This window comes from Diplotaxodon limnothrissa, linkage group LG7, assembly GCF_057381915.1.
Source record: "Diplotaxodon limnothrissa isolate DT_005_m linkage group LG7, D_limnothrissa_male_GT1.1, whole genome shotgun sequence".
NCBI classification, from domain to species: domain Eukaryota; kingdom Metazoa; phylum Chordata; class Actinopteri; order Cichliformes; family Cichlidae; genus Diplotaxodon; species Diplotaxodon limnothrissa.
In genome coordinates, this window is record NC_140602.1 from 66,196,056 (window position 1) to 66,215,157 (window position 19,102).

Genomic DNA, 19,102 nt, shown 5'->3' on the forward strand with positions numbered 1-19,102 from the left:
AGCTCCCTTTTCAAAACAAAAGCACAAACTCTCAAGTTTGACTTGCTTGCAAACATTATCTGCATATTCCTTTTCAGGCAAGAACTTTATTGTCTCACATTAATCTAAAACAAATATTTCAAGCGTTTAGATTGGTGGGCAAACCAAGACATTAACAGACAATGTATTGACGTTTCAAAATTGCTTTTTCATTGTAATACAGTTAGACCAATTACAATTAATGCAAACGTCCCAAATCAGACACTTTAAAGTCTCTATATACAAAACTTTAACTGCAGAACATTTCAAATCATTCTGGTGGCACAGGGTTTTCGCTCTAGTAAAATATAGTGACTTTGACCTGAAACGTAGTTCTTTAGTGGGAAACTGATTTCACAACTGAAGACAAACCAAAAAAAAAAAAAAAAGTTAAATATACAATTACTATTTTATTGAACTTTCACTTGATTCAACAACTAAATTGCAGATCTGTGTCCTTCTGTACAAAGGAAAAAATGATCTGAGCAGGAGAGTGAAAGGATCAGCGGGTGAGAGTTTCTGCAGGTGATCAGAAACAAATTTGCTCCTTCTATTGTTTATTAACAGCCATAGTCCAATATTTCAGAGTTCTGCTCATCATGTGGACGGTCGGGATCGGTGCTTCATCTTCTCTGGTTCAATCCTGTGAGGTTCTTCAGCTGTGAAAAAGAGGCGTGCAGACATTAATGAACACAGTTTCCTTCAAGAACGTGAGAGTTAAGAGCACAGATCAAAGAAGAGGGTGAAGACTTAAGTATCTCCGCTAATCCTGTGGCAGAAGTTATGAGAAGAGTGAATTTAAATGGTGAATATAACACAAAAGACTCACTGTAACAGCAGCTCCCATGAGTCCCTGCACCACTGCTTCACCTGTTGACTGCACCTACACATCAAAGTGGAACATACAGCTTACACATGGCTGAAGAACAGGTTCAGGTGTCACATAAAGACTCATTTTTACATGATTTCTCTTAAAACGCTAAATCTCAGGTCATTTATTTGTTATTATCGTTGCTGGGTGATGCTGCAAAGCGATTAAAGATGTGCTTCTGCAAAAACATTCAAAAGAAGTCAGGAGTGAGTCTTTAACAATGTTTCACTCTCTACCTGTTTGGCTGTGGTGGCCATGTTGACTACATCTTGGATGCGGTTATCGAGGAAGGCCCAGGTGTCCTGGTAGTCTGGAGAGGAATCCTGAATCATCACCAGCTCTGTGGTGTTGTAGATGCCCGTCAGCGCCGCACGCTTTGTGTACCAATTCATCTACAACAGAAATGAGTCCTGCAGTTTTACTCCTAGTCCACATTTATTTCAAGGTAAACTCAAAAGTAAAGTAAGTAAAACGGATGCAGTGGCACATAAAACAACTAAGCTGTAGTGCCTCTTCACCTCACTGTGCAATACCTTTTGTGCAATACTTTTGTAAATAGTCAACGGTGCAATAGACTCAATACTTGAAATGTGCAATTCACTTGTATTTTTATTTTTATTCCTATTTATTCTATTTATCCCCTTCGTATATTTTATTTATATTGTCTCTGTATTTATATATATGTGTGTGTGTATAACTCTGTAACTTCTGTCGGTGCTGTGCTTTTTTGGAAATCGAATTTCCCAGAGGAACCCACCCGAGGGATTAATAAAGTTCTATCTAATCTAATCTAAAAGGTCAGCTTTAAAGAAGAGCACACAGGAGACTGCACCAGAAAACAGTGCTGTGCAAAAGCCTTGAACTGCCACTCATTTCTTTAGATTTTGCCAGGAAAATGATTGCACCGATTTATCGCAACATGCAAACTTAAATGTAAATACAACAAGAGCCAACATGGGGCTGGTTAGTTAGCTACAGCTTAGACAATACGTATGTGATAGTGGTGATTTTGTCCTTGCACACAGTGTGAGAGCATGCATTGCCTGCAAATTTAAGCACGACTGGAGTTTGTGTTACGGCTGCAGGTGTCAATAGTTTTCCGAGGTTACACCTTTACTGAAACAAATCAAATATTACCAATTACTACAAATGTATCAATAAAAAAATGGAAAACGATCACTCATGAGAAGGTCGTTAGCCCTCTTTTTCTCTTTGTTAGTTAAACAGTATCTGTGATATAATCTGCTGACTGGAGCGATCATTCGCTGTTTTTATATAAATGCTCAAGTGGCACCTGCCAGCTAATAAGAAACAAGTATTTTCAGTGTACCAGCAAGGACAAAGTGAGGTGTCGATAGGGGCAGTAACCTGGGAGGTGGCAGGTCGGATATTTTGAGGGTGGTGATGAAAGGGGGACAGGAAGCTATGAGGAGAAGAAGAAGAAGAAGAAGGGTGACAGGATCCACTCACGTCTGTGGATCGGTCTCCGGCGTAGTACCAGATGTCGTCCATCAGCGTGGAGAGGTGCTTCAGGCTGTCGGGGATGTTGTGGGGAAGCAGCAGTAGGCTCATTGCCTGAGAAGACAATATCAAGTAAAGCTTCCTGACCTGTGAGCACACTCAGAAGCTCATATTCTCAGTGTTCCATGCTGTACCTGTGGCCATGTTTCGATGTAGGGGATGTACATGCGCAGTCTGGTCTCTACAGCGTCTCTTATAAAATCTGCAGTCTTCTTTGGTCTGCAAGAGAAATCTGTCTTTACATCTCTCACATTTTTTCATATTACCTGTCCCGCTGAGTGTTTTATTTTCCAGCCTAAAGCGTAGGTGAATAATCGACCTGAATTAAACCTGAGCTCAAGCTGAATCTGCACAGTTTTCCCTAAACTACTCACTCATCCATCCAAATCATTGAATTCAGGTGTTCCAGTCACCTCCATGGCCACAGATAAATAAAATCAAGTCCCTAGAGGCCTGTAGGCTGCTGTCAGTCAATGCAAACCTCCAAACTTCATGTGGCCTTTAGATTAGCTCAAGAACAGTGCACAGAGAGCATTACTGAATATGTTTCCATGGCCGTGCAGCTGCATCCAAGCGTTAGATCACCAAGCACAATGCAAAGCATCAGATGCAGTAGTGTAAAGCACAATGGCACTGGACTCTCGAGCAGTTCAAACGTGTTCTCTGGAGAGATGAATTACATGTCTAGCAATCGGATGGATGAGTCTGGGTTAGCACAGTGCAGACTGACAAGTACCGCTGTCCTGGCAACCGGCAAAGTGTAAAGTTTGGTGTAGGAGGGATTATAGTGTGGGAATGTTTTTCAGGAATTGGGCTCGGCCTCTTAGTTCCAGTGAAAGGAACTCTTAATGCTTCAACACACCAAAAGGTTTTAGATAATGTCATGATCAAGTGCATACGTTTGTGAAAGCAGAGAGCAAATACTTGTGACAATATAGTGTAGCTGAACTGCAAAGTGAGCTGCTGTGTATACATACTCAGCCTGGCCCAGCTGGACCTGATTGTGCTGTTCAGCCAGGATCTCCGTCAGCTGCGCATTGCACTGAGCGATGAAATGTAGGACCAGGTCTCCGGATCCTTTCTCGAACATACCGGTGGAAGCAGAAGACAAACCCAGACTCTGGTACAGACACAACAACCACAGCGTTAACGGTGCAGCTTACATACGAACACAGGGCTACACGATAAAGTCTTTGAACTACTCTCTCACCTCAGCACCAGCTGCGATAGCTTCCATCGACCAGCCGTGCAGAGGAACAAACTCCAGAGCGGCAGTCAGGATTCGAGCCTGAAGCTGCTCCTCTGTTTCATACTCCTCATCTTGCTCCCCGCTCTGATCCTGGTAACTTCACAAAGACAAACGGCAATGTGAGACCAAGTGTAGCTCTCCCACATCAGAAAGCATCTTGTAAAATCCCTGTTGAATGACAGAAGTGACTAATGTAACGATTACTGACCTGGTGTTTGGATTGGTAGACTGGTCGGCTGCCGGATCGGAAGCAGAAGCCGCCGTGTCCTGTTCAGCAGAGCGAGCCTGGTAGTGCTCATGGTAGGTGGTGGATGAGGAGGTTGAGGAGGGAGGCTTGTCAGATTTGGACTCATCCTGAAGCCTCAGCCCTGCACAGCGGAAGCCTCGTCTCAGACTGCCGCACTGAGGGTTTGTTGCTGTTGGTGCAGCCACCACTGGAGCATACAAATATATGGATTTACTTCCACAGATTCATTTTTAATACGGTGTACTTGTTTATTTCTCGTAATAATCGTGCTGTATCGAATCTCTATCGCCTGTCACTTTCCTCCCAGTGTGTGCTGTTGTTGTTCACACTTTTACCAAACTTTTAGAAAAAGGATTAAATGTGACAAACCACAGTACAAAGTCTCACATTTACATTAAACTCAAGCTCAGTGAAACCTGTACAATTTATCAAATGGTATGAAGTACTTTATTTCCCCATCTGTTACACTTAAGAGAAATATTGGTGAGAATGCTGCACTAAATACTTATTATACTACACTCATTGGTCACTACATCAGCTGCTTGTTAAGGCAAATATCTAATCAGCCAATCATGTGTCAGCTATTCAGTGTATACTGGCATATAGACATGGTCAAGATGACCTGCTGAAGTTTACACTGAGCATCAGAATGGGAGGAAAAATGACTTTGAAAGCGCCATGGTTGTTGTGAGAGAATATTTCAGAAACTGATGACCTGCTGGGAATTTCCCCACACAACCATCTCTAGTTTACAGAGAACGGTCTGAAAAGAGAAAATATCCAGTGAAAAGCAGAAGAAGATCTCTGAACGCACAACACTGGAAAAATGTTGCCTGGTCTGATGACTGTCGATCCTCGTCTCAACAGTTCAGGCTGGTGGTGGTTTAATAAGGTGGGAGAATTTCCCTGGCACGCTTCTTGAAACCAGCTGAACACCATTCAAACACCACAGCCTATCTGAGTATTGTTGCTGACCATCTCCATATGACCATCTTCCGATGGCTGCTTCCAGCAGGTTGAACACGTCACATCATCTCAAACTGGTTTCTTGAACATAAAAAGAGTTCACTGTACTCAAATGGCCTCCAGTCACCAGTCCTTTGGGATGTTGTAGAACACATTCATAGATGTGTAGCTGATAAATCTATAGTCTCGGGGTGATGCATTCATGTCAACATGGACCAAAATCTCAGAGGAAAGTTTCCAGCACCTTGCTGAATCTGAGCCATGAAGAATTAAAGCACCTCTGAAGGAGAAAGGGCGTCTAGCACAGTGCTAGCACCTAATAAAGTGACCTGTCAGTGTAGGACATATGGACTTAGCTTTATTCGTTTATTCATTAACTATTATATATATATATTCTATATATTTTCTATCAAATTATTCCAATAAAATGTGGGCAAATTATAAAAAATACCCCAGTATTCCAACGGGAGGATTTTAAAATTGATTTGTTATACTAACTCAGTATAAATTAGGCTGTTTAGGTATCAAACGATTGATAGCTTTCATAGTTTAAGTGTGTATTTCAGTGGAAAATGTGCGGTTTGGTACATTTTTTGCAAACTCTAATCAACAAATACTGAAGCTTTACCGTAGATACACTTCAATAGGAGACTGCACATGTGTGTTTCACAGAACTTGCAATGATAAGAGGAAAAGGGAGCTATAATTAGGGGTTTCATTAGAAACGCTCAGACAGCTTGTATAACTGCAGACAGCACGCCCCCTCCCGGTGTAGGAACCTGTTACGTGTTTACCCTGCAGTCACCTGTGAGGTCTGCCCGGCAGAGCCAACCCGGACACTACAAACCTCCTAATAGCCCCGTTTTTGGAGCTACACTCAGTTCCCTGTTGCTGATATCGTCCTTCATGATCACCTTTGGCGCGATCAGCTAACGCTAATAAAACGCTCGTTCTAAAGGCGCTGATAACGCAGACACAGACACGCGTTCTGGAAAACGTGTCCCCGGCTCTCCGGTATAATCACAAAACCAGCGGTGACCCCTTCTTACCGCTGCTCAGGCCACGGAGTGCCCTTCCAGCCCGCAGACCTCTTAGCAACGCCGCCATATCAGCTGCTCACAGCGGCGTCACCACCGCTCGACTCGCTCCCACAGCGGAAATCCAGTCAGAGCATTTCAAAATAAAACGCCTGAATTAGGTGTGTATGTTTGTGTGTGTGCGTTTTTCACGTCTGTGTCCCAGTAATCATAAACTTGTAGCTAAAATTTACATATAGAGCATTTAATTTCCCAAACGCGAACACTCTTTTTCAGTGTTTATACATTTAAACTCAATCACGCCTGTAAATTACAATAAAACTAAGACCATCGAATTGTGCAAAAAAAAGAAGTAATTTTAATAAATTTAATAGTTAAAAACTTTTCCATGAAAAGGTTTGAAAAATATATTTTGGATTATCCTGTATTAGGTAAGCATAAACCTATTGCGTCTAAATTAATTTATATTAAGTCAAGTATACATAATGTATGAAGAACCTTCACACAGCCTGTGGGCCCGTGGGCCAGGCTCAAATACTTTACTTTGAAAATAGGAACCGGAAACACGCTCTGACGTAACTGTAGCTGAGTTTAACCGCCATCAGGACAGCAGGCAAGTCTTCGTGTAGGCTCGGTTTACGTTTTGTTTCTTTAGTTAATTCTGCCACCAGAGGCCTTTTAGGAGAGCAGTAGACAAACGTTAAGCCTTTGATACTGCGGGTAGCCGTGTAGCGGGAGCTGCTTGGTGTTCACGCCGTCGTTAGGAGCTGATTACGAGCCTCTGCCGGTGCTGCGTCACGTTGTTTGCTCCTCGGAGCTCCTGAAACACCGGAGTCAAGAACAAACCTCTAATTATTGGTATGTCACGTAAGCGGTTTTTTCTGTTTTGCAGACTTTAAACACATCTCTTCACTGTCACTTACAGAGCGACAGGGAACCTTCTAGACCTTTGTACGATAACATTAGAATAACATTTTGTAATTTGGCTCTGATTGGATCTTAAAGGCTTTTTATTACACTCATTTGCACTTCCACGTTTATATTAGAATAGCTTTACATTAAGATTCACACTTGTATAAATACCCCTTTGATTTGATTTTTACTGTGATTTTTACTTTAACTAATTAGTTAATGTGAGAAAACATGCCTTTCATGTATATTGATACTGTGTTTTTAGGAAATCTCGAATGATATTGTGCCCATCTTTGAAGCACTTTGGGTCAGCTTCTGTTCTTCAAATGTTTTGTAGGATATGAATAAAATAAACGTTACAGTCAATACAAAAAATTTCAGACATGTTTCACAGTGCAGGTATGCGGCCCAGGACAGATCCCCTAAAGCTTCCTCAACATCATCTACCGCTGAGTAATTACATGTCTGAGAGGATGGTGTGTCATGTATGAGTGCTTGAACACAATATGAGGTACCTGTGCTTTTGGTAAATACACCTTTAAAGCTCACAGAACATGTGGAAAGACAGAGATGGCAGTTTAAAACTATTCCCACATACAGTGGGGCAAAAAAGTATTTAGTCAGCCACCGATTGTGCAAGTTCCCCCACTTAAAATGATGACAGAGGTCAGTAATTTGCACCAGAGGTACACTTCAACTGTGAGAGACAGAATGTGAAAAAAAAATCCATGAATTCACATGGTAGGATTTGTAAAGAATTTATCCGTAAATCAGGGTGGCAAATAAGTATTTGGTCACCTCAAACATGGAAAATCTCTGGCTCTCACAGACCTGTAACGTCTTCTGTAAGACGCTTTTCTGTCCCCCACTCGTTACCTGTATGAATGGCACCTGTTTGAACTCATCATCTGTATAAAAGACACCTGTCCACAGCCTCAAACAGTCAGACTCCAAACTCCGCCATGGCCAAGACCAAAGAGCTCTCGAAGGACACCAGGAAAAGTATTGTAGACCTGCACCAGACTGGGAAGAGTGAATCTACAATATGCAAGCAGCTTGGTGTGAAAAAATCAACTGTGGGAGCAATCATCAGAAAATGGAAGACATACAAGACCACTGATAATCTCCCACGATCTGGGGCTCCACGCAAGATCTCATCCCGTGGGGTCAAAATGATCATGAGAACGGTGAGCAAAGATCCCAGAACCACACGGGGGGACCTGGTGAATGACCTGCAGAGAGCTGGGACCAAAGTAACAAAGGTCACCATCAGTAACCAGTGTTGGGTAAGTTACTTTAAAATAGTAACTTAGTTACATTACTAGTTAGTTCTCTCAAAAGTAACTCAGTTACTTCAAGTTACTCGTTACTTTCAAAGTAACTAGTTACTAGGGAAAGTAACTTTGGTTTTACTCAGAATTCTCTTGTTAATGTGTTGCTTCCATAACTTTGCAGTCTTCTAGCTTGCTTACTTGCCACAAGTGCACTGTGCCACCTACCAATAGAAAGGAAAAGATAATGTGCATATTTCCACAAAACAAGTCCCATGCCTGGACCGTCATTGACTACTGCCATGATTCTAGCCTACGTCACGGCGTCATGTGCGCCTTTTACATCCAACACAAAAACTGCAGTTGTGGTGCTTTGATTGTACTCAGAACTCGGAAATTCTGCCTTCTGAATAGGAAGATGTAGGCAACACCAGACTGCAGATGAGCTGCATACAGGGCTGGACTGGGACAGAAAATTGGCCCGGGCATTTTGACTAGAGACCGGCCCACCATTATAGGAAAAATCATAAAGCCTTTGAATGAAAATAAACACTGTTGTGACAGTGATGTACACTGTTCTGATGGTATATATGCATCAATCTATCAATCGTTTGTTGTAAGATTCAGATAATTATTTTTTAAAAGCTAGACATTTTAAATGAGAATAAGAAAGAAAAGTATTTCTTTGTGCCCCCCTCTCCCTGTTAATGCCCTACCTGGCCCCCTGGCAAAACTTTGCTAGATCCGCACCTGCACAGTTACCAGCTGTCAGCTACAGTGAGGCAAAAAAGTATTTAGTCAGCCACCGATTGTGCAAGTTCCCCCACTTAAAATGATGACAGAGGTCAGTAATTTGCACCAGAGGTACACTTCAACTGTGAGAGACAGAATGTGAAAAAAAAATCCATGAATTCACATGGTAGGATTTGTAAAGAATTTATCCGTAAATCAGGGTGGCAAATAAGTATTTGGTCACCTCAAACAAGGAAAATCTCTGGCTCTCACAGACCTGTAACGTCTTCTGTAAGACGCTTTTCTGTCCCCCACTCGTTACCTGTATGAATGGCACCTGTTTGAACTCATCATCTGTATAAAAGACACCTGTCCACAGCCTCAAACAGTCAGACTCCAAACTCCGCCATGGCCAAGACCAAAGTGCTCTCGAAGGACACCAGGAAAAGTATTGTAGACCTGCACCAGACTGGGAAGAGTGAATCTACAATAGGCAAGCAGCTTGGTGTGAAAAAATCAACTGTGGGAGCAATCATCAGAAAATGGAAGACATACAAGACCACTGATAATCTCCCTCGATCTGGGGCTCCACGCAAGATCTCATCCCGTGGGGTCAAAATGATCATGAGAACGGTGAGCAAAGATCCCAGAATCACACGGGGGGACCTGGTGAATGACCTGCAGAGAGCTGGGACCAAAGTAACAAAGGTCACCATCAGTAACACACTACAACGGCAGGGAATCAAATCCCGCAGTGCCAGATGTGTTCCGCTGCTGAAGCCAGTGCATGTCCAGGCCCGTCTGAAGTTTGCCAGAGAGCACATGGATGATACAGCAGAGGATTGGGAGAATGTCATGTGGTCAGATGAAACCAAAGTAGAACTTTTTGGTATAAACTCAACTCGTCGTGTTTGGAGGAAGAAGAATACTGAGTTGCATCCCAAGAACACCATACCTACTGTGAAGCATGGGGGTGGAAACATCATGCTATGGGGCTGTTTTTCTGCCAAGGGGACAGGACGACTGATCCGTGTTAAGGACAGAATGAATGGGGCCATGTATCGTGAGATTTTGAGCCAAAACCTCCTTCCATCAGTGAGAACTTTGAAGATGAAACGAGGCTGGGTCTTCCAACATGACAATGATCCAAAACACACCGCCCGGGCAACAAAGGAGTGGCTCCGTAAGAAGCATTTGAAAGTCCTGGAGTGGCCTAGCCAGTCTCCAGACCTCAACCCCATAGAAAATCTGTGGCGGGAGTTGAAAGTCCGTGTTGCTCGGCAACAGCCCCAAAACATCACTGCTCTCGAGAAGATCTGCATGGAGGAATGGGCCAAAATACCAGCTACTGTGTGTGCAAACCTGGTAAAGACCTATAGTAAACGTTTGACCTCTGTTATTGCCAACAAAGGTTATGTTACAAAGTATTGAGTTGTATTTTTGTTATTGACCAAATACTTATTTGCCACCCTGATTTACGAATAAATTCTTTACAAATCCTACCATGTGAATTCATGGATTTTTTTTCTTCACATTCTGTCTCTCACAGTTGACGTGTACCTCTGGTGCAAATTACTGACCTCTGTCATCATTTTAAGTGGGGGAACTTGCACAATCGGTGGCTGACTAAATACTTTTTTGCCCCACTGTACCTAAAAAAGGATCCTGGTGTTATTTGTCTCTCAGAAACAGTTCATAACTTCCCTTCAACTCATTCATGTCACCTAAAAGGTAAACCTGTTTCTCCATCACAGCTCTGATGATCCAGTAAGGACATCTCCTGGTTTCATCTTCATGTTTCCCTCTCACCAGATAACCAAACCATATCATGACCAGCAGCTTTACAGCTGTGGCTCCAGCAAACATCAGCTGATACTAGAAATTAATATTAAATAAATTCTAACAACAGCTGATCAAGCTTAAACGTGCTGCTGTTGTTTAGCGCGACATCCGCTGGTTTCCTCTTTCGGCGCAAAGTGGGATAAACAAACAAGAGAGACGATCAGCTGATCATTGATCAGTTTTCATGATTGAAGTAGAAACAGGAGAGGGAGGGGGGAGAATGTAAGAAGAAGAGGCAGCTGTGCAGCAAAGACACAGAATAATTCCAGCTTTGTGCCTTTTTCATTGTAGCTGAATTACGGGACAAACTGTTCCTTTTCACCTCAATAAGAAACGCGTAATATTTTCTCTGAATACCAGACGGGACGGTTGGCAACTCTAATAACTTATGAACAAAATAAAGTTCAACATCAGTAACATAGCACCCACCCAGCTGTATAGAAACTCCGTCATGCTAGCTAGCACGCAGTAAGGAAAAAGTCAGAATAACGAAAATAAACTCCACCTAAACTTGGTTTATATCTGACCCAGAGAGACTGCAGGTCATAACTTCTTACCTGAAGTTCAGTTCACACTTGGACCGGCGGCCGCCTCGGGTCTCTTTTCCTTCTGCGTCCCTTTTCCTTCATCCACCTGCTGGCCTCCACCACTTGCTAATGTTACTGAATCTGTGGAAGCTCCGCGATAGCCACCACACGAAGTAACGAGTAACGACCCTATCTAAATCCCAGTAACGGCTAACGCGTTCCTGATTTTGGCATAATAACTAGTTACCGTGCTCGTTACCACAATAATAACGTAGTTACTGTAACGCGTTACTTAATAACGCGTTAGTCCCAACACTGTCAGTAACACACTAAAACGGCAGGGAATCAAATCCCGCAGTGCCAGACGTGTTCCGCTGCTGAAGCCAGTGCATGTCCAGGCCCGTCTGAAGTTTGCCAGAGAGCACATGGATGATACAGCAGAGGATTGGGAGAATGTCATGTGGTCAGATGAAACCAAAGTAGAACTTTTTGGTATAAACTCAACTCGTCGTGTTTGGAGGACGAAGAATACAGAGTTGCATCCCAAGAACACCATACCTACTGTGAAGCATGGGGGTGGAAACATCATGCTATGGGGCTGTTTTTCTGCCAAGGGGACAGGACGACTGATCCGTGTTAAGGACAGAATGAATGGGGCCATGTATCGTGAGATTTTGAGCCAAAACCTCCTTCCATCAGTGAGAACTTTGAAGATGAAACGAGGCTGGGTCTTCCAACATGACAATGATCCAAAACACACCGCCCGGGCAACAAAGGAGTGGCTCCGTAAGAAGCATTTGAAAGTCCTGGAGTGGCCTAGCCAGTCTCCAGACCTCAACCCCATAGAAAATCTGTGGCGGGAGTTGAAAGTCCGTGTTGCTCGGCGACAGCCCCAAAACATCACTGCTCTCGAGAAGATCTGCATGGAGGAATGGGCCAAAATACCAGCTACTGTGTGTGCAAACCTGGTAAAGACCAATAGTAAACGTTTGACCTCTGTTATTGCCAACAAAGGTTATGTTACAAAGTATTGAGTTGTATTTTTGTTATTGACCAAATACTTATTTTCCACCCTGATTTACGAATAAATTCTTTACAAATCCTACCATGTGGATTCATGGATTTTTTCTTCACATTCTGTCTCTCACAGTTGACGTGTACCTCTGGTGCAAATTACTGACCTCTGTCATCATTTTGGGGGGGGGGGGGGAACTTGCACAATCGGTGGCTGACTAAATACTTTTTTTCCCCACTGTAATCCAGTGGAGCCATGTTCCAAAAGACTTGAAGCTTTAACAGCTGCCAAAGAGGCTTCTGCAGAATACAGAATCAAGACTCTGTAAGTGGGAGTGGAGTTGAGCACTGGATGAATCTGTTGTGTCTTAATGTTACAGACATGCCAGTTTGGCCTTTCTTGCAGCCTGGCTGATTCATCAAGTTACAGACCTTGGGTTGAAATTTTACAACTTCCACAGACACCAAAACTGCAGTTTCTTGTCATTATTTTTTCCACTGCTGCTTGTTTCTAATGAACAGCTTAGCTTTGACCCGGCTGCTGTTTACAGAGTCAGAGAGTCTACACGATAGCAGGAAGAAAGAGTTCACTTGCTGTTGATTTTCCCAGAACAACAAAATTTACTTTTTTGTTTTTGTGCAAGTACATGTGGGATTTATGTTGTCATGGTGGAGGCCACAGCAGCAAAAGGATGGAATGCTTCAGTAGTCATTACCTACACCTTTAAACACACAAACTTTGATGCTGCACTTTCAGGTATAAAAACTTGAGTTCACTTCCTCCAGGGAATCATGGCAGACCTTGGCATCAGAGCAGGAGACAAAGTGGTGCTGGTGTGGGCTCAGCCTTCAACACCTACGGCCCTGAAGCAGTACGCAGAGGCGCTGGGAGCGGTCGTCGGTCCGGATGGTAGAGTGGCGGTGGAGAACATGGACAGGCTGCTGCTGTGTAAGTTCACCTGATAATTTCTTTTTAACACATGCTCTGACTTAACCTCTTAAGGAAAACTGCTGAAACAGCAGCTGTAGACTGTCATCATCACCACAATCAACACGCGTTAAATTCCCCTGCATCTCTGTCATGAGTTCATGTGTGCAAATGTCTAAAAATAGTCACAATTACAGTACTTATCGTAACTGCTACTTAACTACTCGGGAGAACAGCTGTTAAAGAGAGGTGCTTTCTGAGGTGGCGGGAATTTAAAATGCACTTCATGTACCTGGTGAACACAGATCTGCCTGTAAGAGGTTATTGATGAAACTTGCAAATGAATATTTCTGAATCGATAGAACTTTAAGACAAAGGAAACTCGAATTCACAAAGAATATCCATTTTCTTCCAGTGCACCTGCACACTGGGTCTTATGGTTAACCCACCTCCTACGTCTCACTTTGAACCCCTGCTCCATTGTGAAATACTTTAGTTTGCAGTTCAGAACATAGCGTATTTCACATTAATTGTCTCCTCCTGTCCTCTCCTCAGCCTCTCACGCGGCCTCCACCTTCAACTGGGTGCTCTCTTGCCTTCTGGCTGACAGCTCCTCCATCCACACTTCAGAGACTCTAGCAGAGATAGCCAGAGTGCTCAAACCTGGAGGGCAGCTGGTCCTTGATGAACCAGTTACAGGTAAGAGACAGTAGTCCATTCATCCATTTGCTGCTGGAAGATAAAAAAGATACTCCAGATGTCCTACTTAGCAGCTCCTCCTGAGGGATGGTGAGATGTTACGGAGTCTCATGAGAATCTGGATCAGAGTGTTCTTGACCCTGTGATCTAGTGTGTAAACCTGTTTGAGCTTCTAGATTTTTGCTCTGAATTCCTTCGCTGCCCTTTGTTGAGCCAGCATGGAATCCTTTTGACCTGTTACATTTAATCCTAATAACACTGGGACTTCACTGTTATTCATTTTGTCATTGTTTTTTTTGTTTTTTTACTTTCATGGATTTTTAAAAAATATGCTTGGCCTGCAATAGCATTTTTTTCACATCTGAACCAATCACTGTTCAGTTATTAAAAGGTTAAACACCTCCTGAAGTAGGAGCTAAGAGACCCCAAAAAACAGGGTTCCAAGAAATCTTCTAGTACCTAATTCCTGCAGTCATAAGAGCTGTGAAAAGGTTCCTGTGCCCCTGGAACTGGGGCATTTTAAGGAGCTCCAGCATTACTCTAACCTCTCCAAAAGTTGATTCTGTTCATCTGGACGTAGCGTTTTGTGGGAGAAATGTTTCATCACTCATCCAAGTGACTTCTTCAGTCTCAGCTGACTGCAGGTTTCCCCAATCTTATAAACAGTACATTTGCATAATGACTGAAACCAGCCCACTGAAGGAACAGTGGGCTGGGAGGTCAGTTCCTTAATCTTAATTATGCAAATTCTCATGACCATTGATCAACATTAACAACAAACCATTACTCTGACCGCTCTCTGGAGCCTGCTACTCGGTCCCGGCAGGTGACTGGTAAGGATGACAGGTGAAATAGTAACCACTGGCAATGCAAAGTGTCAGGTATCAAGTTTATCTCACTTCAGCAGCATGACTGACGTGACTTTGAATGAGAGTGAAGGACACTGTTGTTTGACACGTGATACAAGAGTGGCCTAAGTGTGCACTGTTACAGTGGAAACGCATTATCGACAGCAGTTTAGGTGTATTTATCCTCGGTGTCGATGTGTTTTAATGTGCTGAGTATATCTGTGTTACAGAATCAGAAGGACAAAGTGTGAGGACAGCTGAGAAGCTGGTGTCTGCTCTGAAGCTGTCCGGCTTTATGTCAGTAACAGAGGTGAGTAGTTCACACTAGGGCTGTTCGATATAACGATATATATCGGATGACGATATAAAAACGTCTGTCGTTTCATTTTACGCTATCGTTTGTTTCGCAGTGTGGCAAAATAAAATGTTTACGGCAATATTTTTTTCATCGTTTGATGGTCACTGTAGTGGTTATATTAATTTGTTAAATTTCTCTTTCTTTTATATTTAATATGACCACACTACGGATGGACAAGCGACTGTTTTTACGCGTTGCTGTTAGCAACCACGATGGTAAAACAATGGCGTGGCTCCGCCGTCTGCTTGTTTGTTTTGCATATTAACCTTTCACAATAAAGCTCAAGATCCTGTTGAGGCTTTTCAAAATAAACAAAATCCTGTGAAAGAGTATGCAGTATTTACGGATGAGAAGCAAAAAAAGAGCCGTCAGGTGCTAAAAAATAAACCTTAGAGTCAAACGTTAGAACAGGCTTTTCCCCGCAGCACGCCGTGTAATAAATATTCACAAAGAAAACGGCGGCCGTTACAACTTATGTCTAAAAATGTATAGTTTCATGCATTGGCTAAAAGTCATAACTCCAGGTACACAACGCCCAGCTGAAAACACTTCATGCAAGTCGAGCTGCCCGAGATTCATGGAATTTACAGAAAATTTTAAATGTTGTGATTTATATCGTTATCGGGATGATAGATGTCTTATATCGGGATATGAGATTTTGGTCATATCGCACAGCCCTAGTTCACACTGTGGAGTAGAGGGATGTTTTCCCCAACATCTGCAACTGTGTACTCCAGCAACATGCATATTCAGGACATTATTCCACTTAGACCAGCTGATCGGAGCACTTGAGGCACCGGTTGACATGTTGTGAAGTTAGTTTTGGGTTTAAATTCCTGGAAGCTTGTCTCTGTAAACAGATTTTGAGTCTCCAGCTGCTTGAACAGTGAGGAACATGATTGGAAGAAAGAAGTTGGTATGGGTCTTTCAGTTGCTGGCTTCTGAGAATCCCCTTACTGAGGAGGTCTAATTATTGTTAATAGTTTGACCTGATGGTCATTTTTGCTTCCTCATTCACACGGAGCATCATCTGCCTCCATCGCATCCTATCCCTGCCATCCTCCTCTGTCATGTCCATATTCAACATCCTTTGTCCAATATATCCACCATCCCTCCTCTGCACATGTCACAAGGGTTTTCCCTAAAACCTGCATACCTTTTTAGTTTTATTTAATTTTTTTAAATTTGCTGAGATTAAAAAAACGTGAACTTTGGGCAAAACGCTACACTGCCACTTTCTTCCCAGCCCAATAACGGTGTAATAGGGACAGGTGTAATAGGGACAGGGAAAGTGCTACACCGACATGACGCCACATCCTACCTTAACCAGTGCTGACTAATAAGGGAGGGCACAGTATAACTGCTGCTCTGAGTGTGCTGCACATCCCAGAGTGTTAGTATGAACATGGAGGAATCCTCAGTTCACTGTGGGTCCATCAGTTAAGCAGCGAATTTAGCTGCTACATGTTATTTCTGTGGGTCTTCACGTCACGGGTGGGGGAAAAAAAATGCTCCCAGCTGGGTGTATTCACAAGGCTGGATCCAGCCCCTGATTTTGTGCCATGCTTATATCAGTTTGCTGTCTCGTCATTCAGATCAGCAAAGCAGAGCTCAGTCCTGAAGCGCTGAGCTCCCTCAGGGCAGCCTCTGGTTACCAAGGAGACTCCCTGTCTCGAGTCCGCGTATCTGCCTCCAAACCCGACTTTGAGGTGGGGTCATCGAGCCAGATCAAACTGTCGTTTGGGAAAAAGACAGCCAAGCCAGGTAGGCTTCATAAGTACGCTTTGTTCTTTCTCCTGTTGTCTCTGAATCCACAGCTCACCGTCTCTGTCAACTATGATCTAATATAATAGGCTACAGATGCCAGATTCCCTTTAGTTTGTAGAGAGGTTTGAGTTGATGATGATAGGGACATAAATCTGTAATTTTACAGATTACAGATTTATGGCTTTGTTTATGGCTCTAACAAAGGAGAAGTTACTGTCTGGGCATTAGGAATACTTTATGTTAATAAACTGAGTTCTGCTCAGTTTAAAATGAAAGAAAATCCAACTGAAGAAACAAGAAGTACCACTATGAAGTCAAGAACAATCAAGTTAGGAATCTGCTGACCAATTTGGAAAAAAAAAACCAAACGTTTTCACGTTTTAAAGACTATCAACAGAAGACGAGTGACTTTCTCGACTCTTTATACAGACACAATAATCCAGTTTGTCTGCGATCGCTTCTTTTTTATTTTTTATTTTTATGAATAATGTAATTTCCACTTGGAGGACGAAACTTCATTTCCTATTCGGGCTGTCTGTCGTCCTCACTACAGTAACATTTAATTTAAATTTTTTTTTTTAACAATGCTGCATTTGCATCATTATAAGTGACGAGTGAGTCTGTGAGCTCAGACTGTCTGTGCTGTGAAGCTAATGTTGGTTAAAATGTGTGATTTCAGCAGAGAAACCTGCTCTGGATCCCAACACGGTGAAAATGTGGACGCTGTCAGCCAACGACATGAACGACGATGATGTGGTGAGTTTGTACACCGACTGAAGCGCTGAACCACGCACACGTGACCGTTTATTAGGCAGACTGAAATCCTCTTTTAAAGAAAAATATATGTATTTCAGCACGATGTAGTTTGTGGGGAATTGCTGATTTTTCTGCAGTTTCTCAAACCTGGAGTAATGCAACACATAAATGACACACTGATGTTTTTCTTGTCCGTCGTGTTTATGTTCTGTGTAGGATCTGATGGACTCGGATGCTCTGCTGGATGAAGATGACTTGAAAAAACCTGATCCAGCTTCTCTTAAAGCTCCGGCCTGTGGAGAAGGAGCCGACAAGAAGAAGAAAGCCTGCAAGAGCTGGTGAGGTTTTGTTTAAATCTCACATATTTTGGAGAGATTTAAGACCAAGATCCGAGCTTTCAGAAATGTCAGTGCACTTTTAACCAGATATTACACGATTTACCCATGCACAACCTTTGGGCTCATGCTCATTTTCAGCTTCATGACTTATAAAATTTATGTTTGAGATGTCCGCATTAAGGACGTCTGCTCTCACTGACAGCATACAGATCCAGTGTTATGAGCAATCTGAAGTTTGCGGCGATCTGAAACTTTTGCATGAGCATGAAGGACATCATGTGACGTGATGCTGTACTGTATCTTTGTGTAGCACGTGTGGGCTAGCTGAAGAACTGGAGCAGGAGAGTACAGGAAAACAGAAGACTGACCTGCCAAAATCAGCCTGTGGAAGTGTGAGTGTATACTTTCAAAAGCCTGCATTGGTTCCTCATCCCTCCTCTGGTTCTAATAAAGAAATAATAATTATCTTTGTTCTGTTTGTGGCAGTGTTACCTTGGCGATGCTTTCCGATGTGCCAGCTGCCCGTACACGGGGATGCCGGCGTTCAAGCCGGGAGAGAAAATCGTTCTGGACAACAAAACACTGACGGATGCTTGAAACACAACTTCAGCAACGCGCACTGCTCAAACCTCAACACATGACATTCCTCTCTTTTCCAACCCTGTAGACACGATTCCCTCTGATTAAACCCCGAGGATCAGTGAGGCACCTTGCTGATCCATTTTGTGTATAATCCACACGGGAGTAAATATGCACTGAGAATGTTTGAGTCCTGCTGTGATGAGATTTAAAACATAAAGTAAACTCTCAAGATGATCAGTGCAATTACACCATACAGAAATGTTTTTTTCAATCTGTCAGCTGGATTGCAGTTTCCATCATTGCAGCTTCAATAGAAATGATTCATCATTGACTACAAAGTCTATAGTGAGAGCGCCTTCACCTGAAGGCTTTCTAGGTCATTCTGAAAAGCTGACATGCTTTCTTTATTCCTTGAATTTAACTTCCATTTACACCTGATCGCTAACAGCTGAAGAACCGAGTGGCTGTTTAAGATTTACGAACGCTGACATCGAAACCAAACCGCATTTAAACCGTTCAAATGAAGGGTCTGTATGTATGTGGAAGGCAAAGAAGTGTTGTTGCCTCTCTTTGTTTCATTGCAATAAACTAAAACCAGCCTTACAATGTTTAAACATAT

The 19,102-nt window shown here is 42.8% G+C and overlaps 2 protein-coding genes across 5 annotated transcripts; one reads left to right on the forward strand and one right to left on the reverse strand.

The window, feature by feature from the left end:
• Window positions 1-50: 50 nt before the first annotated feature.
• On the reverse strand, window positions 51-6,014 carry coq9 (coenzyme Q9 homolog (S. cerevisiae)). Of its 2 annotated transcripts, none has more exons than XM_085358739.1 (9): window positions 5,922-6,014; window positions 3,868-4,093; window positions 3,621-3,756; window positions 3,388-3,530; window positions 2,545-2,629; window positions 2,360-2,464; window positions 1,126-1,281; window positions 848-901; window positions 51-677 (listed from the first exon to the last, which is right to left on the reverse strand). In XM_085358739.1, exons 1-9 carry the CDS (start codon window positions 5,977-5,979, stop codon window positions 642-644), a joined length of 999 nt encoding a protein of 332 aa, XP_085214865.1. In that variant the 5' UTR covers window positions 5,980-6,014; the 3' UTR covers window positions 51-641. The 2 variants fall into 2 exon arrangements, with proteins under 2 accessions (XP_085214865.1, XP_085214864.1); XM_085358738.1 differs by having other exon boundaries at window positions 2,258-2,464.
• A 474-nt stretch (window positions 6,015-6,488) lies between these two features.
• On the forward strand, window positions 6,489-19,099 carry ciapin1 (cytokine induced apoptosis inhibitor 1). 3 transcript variants are annotated; one of them, XM_085360153.1, is made up of 10 exons: window positions 6,489-6,767; window positions 7,755-8,107; window positions 12,994-13,156; window positions 13,691-13,834; window positions 14,913-14,992; window positions 16,636-16,804; window positions 17,487-17,563; window positions 17,780-17,901; window positions 18,212-18,293; window positions 18,388-19,099. In XM_085360153.1, exons 2-10 carry the CDS (start codon window positions 7,784-7,786, stop codon window positions 18,496-18,498), a joined length of 1,272 nt encoding a protein of 423 aa, XP_085216279.1. In that variant the 5' UTR covers window positions 6,489-6,767; window positions 7,755-7,783; the 3' UTR covers window positions 18,499-19,099. The 3 variants fall into 3 exon arrangements, with proteins under 3 accessions (XP_085216279.1, XP_085216281.1, XP_085216280.1); XM_085360155.1 differs by lacking the exon at window positions 7,755-8,107 and having other exon boundaries at window positions 12,965-13,156; XM_085360154.1 differs by lacking the exon at window positions 7,755-8,107.
• The last annotated feature ends 3 nt before the right edge of the window (window positions 19,100-19,102 follow it).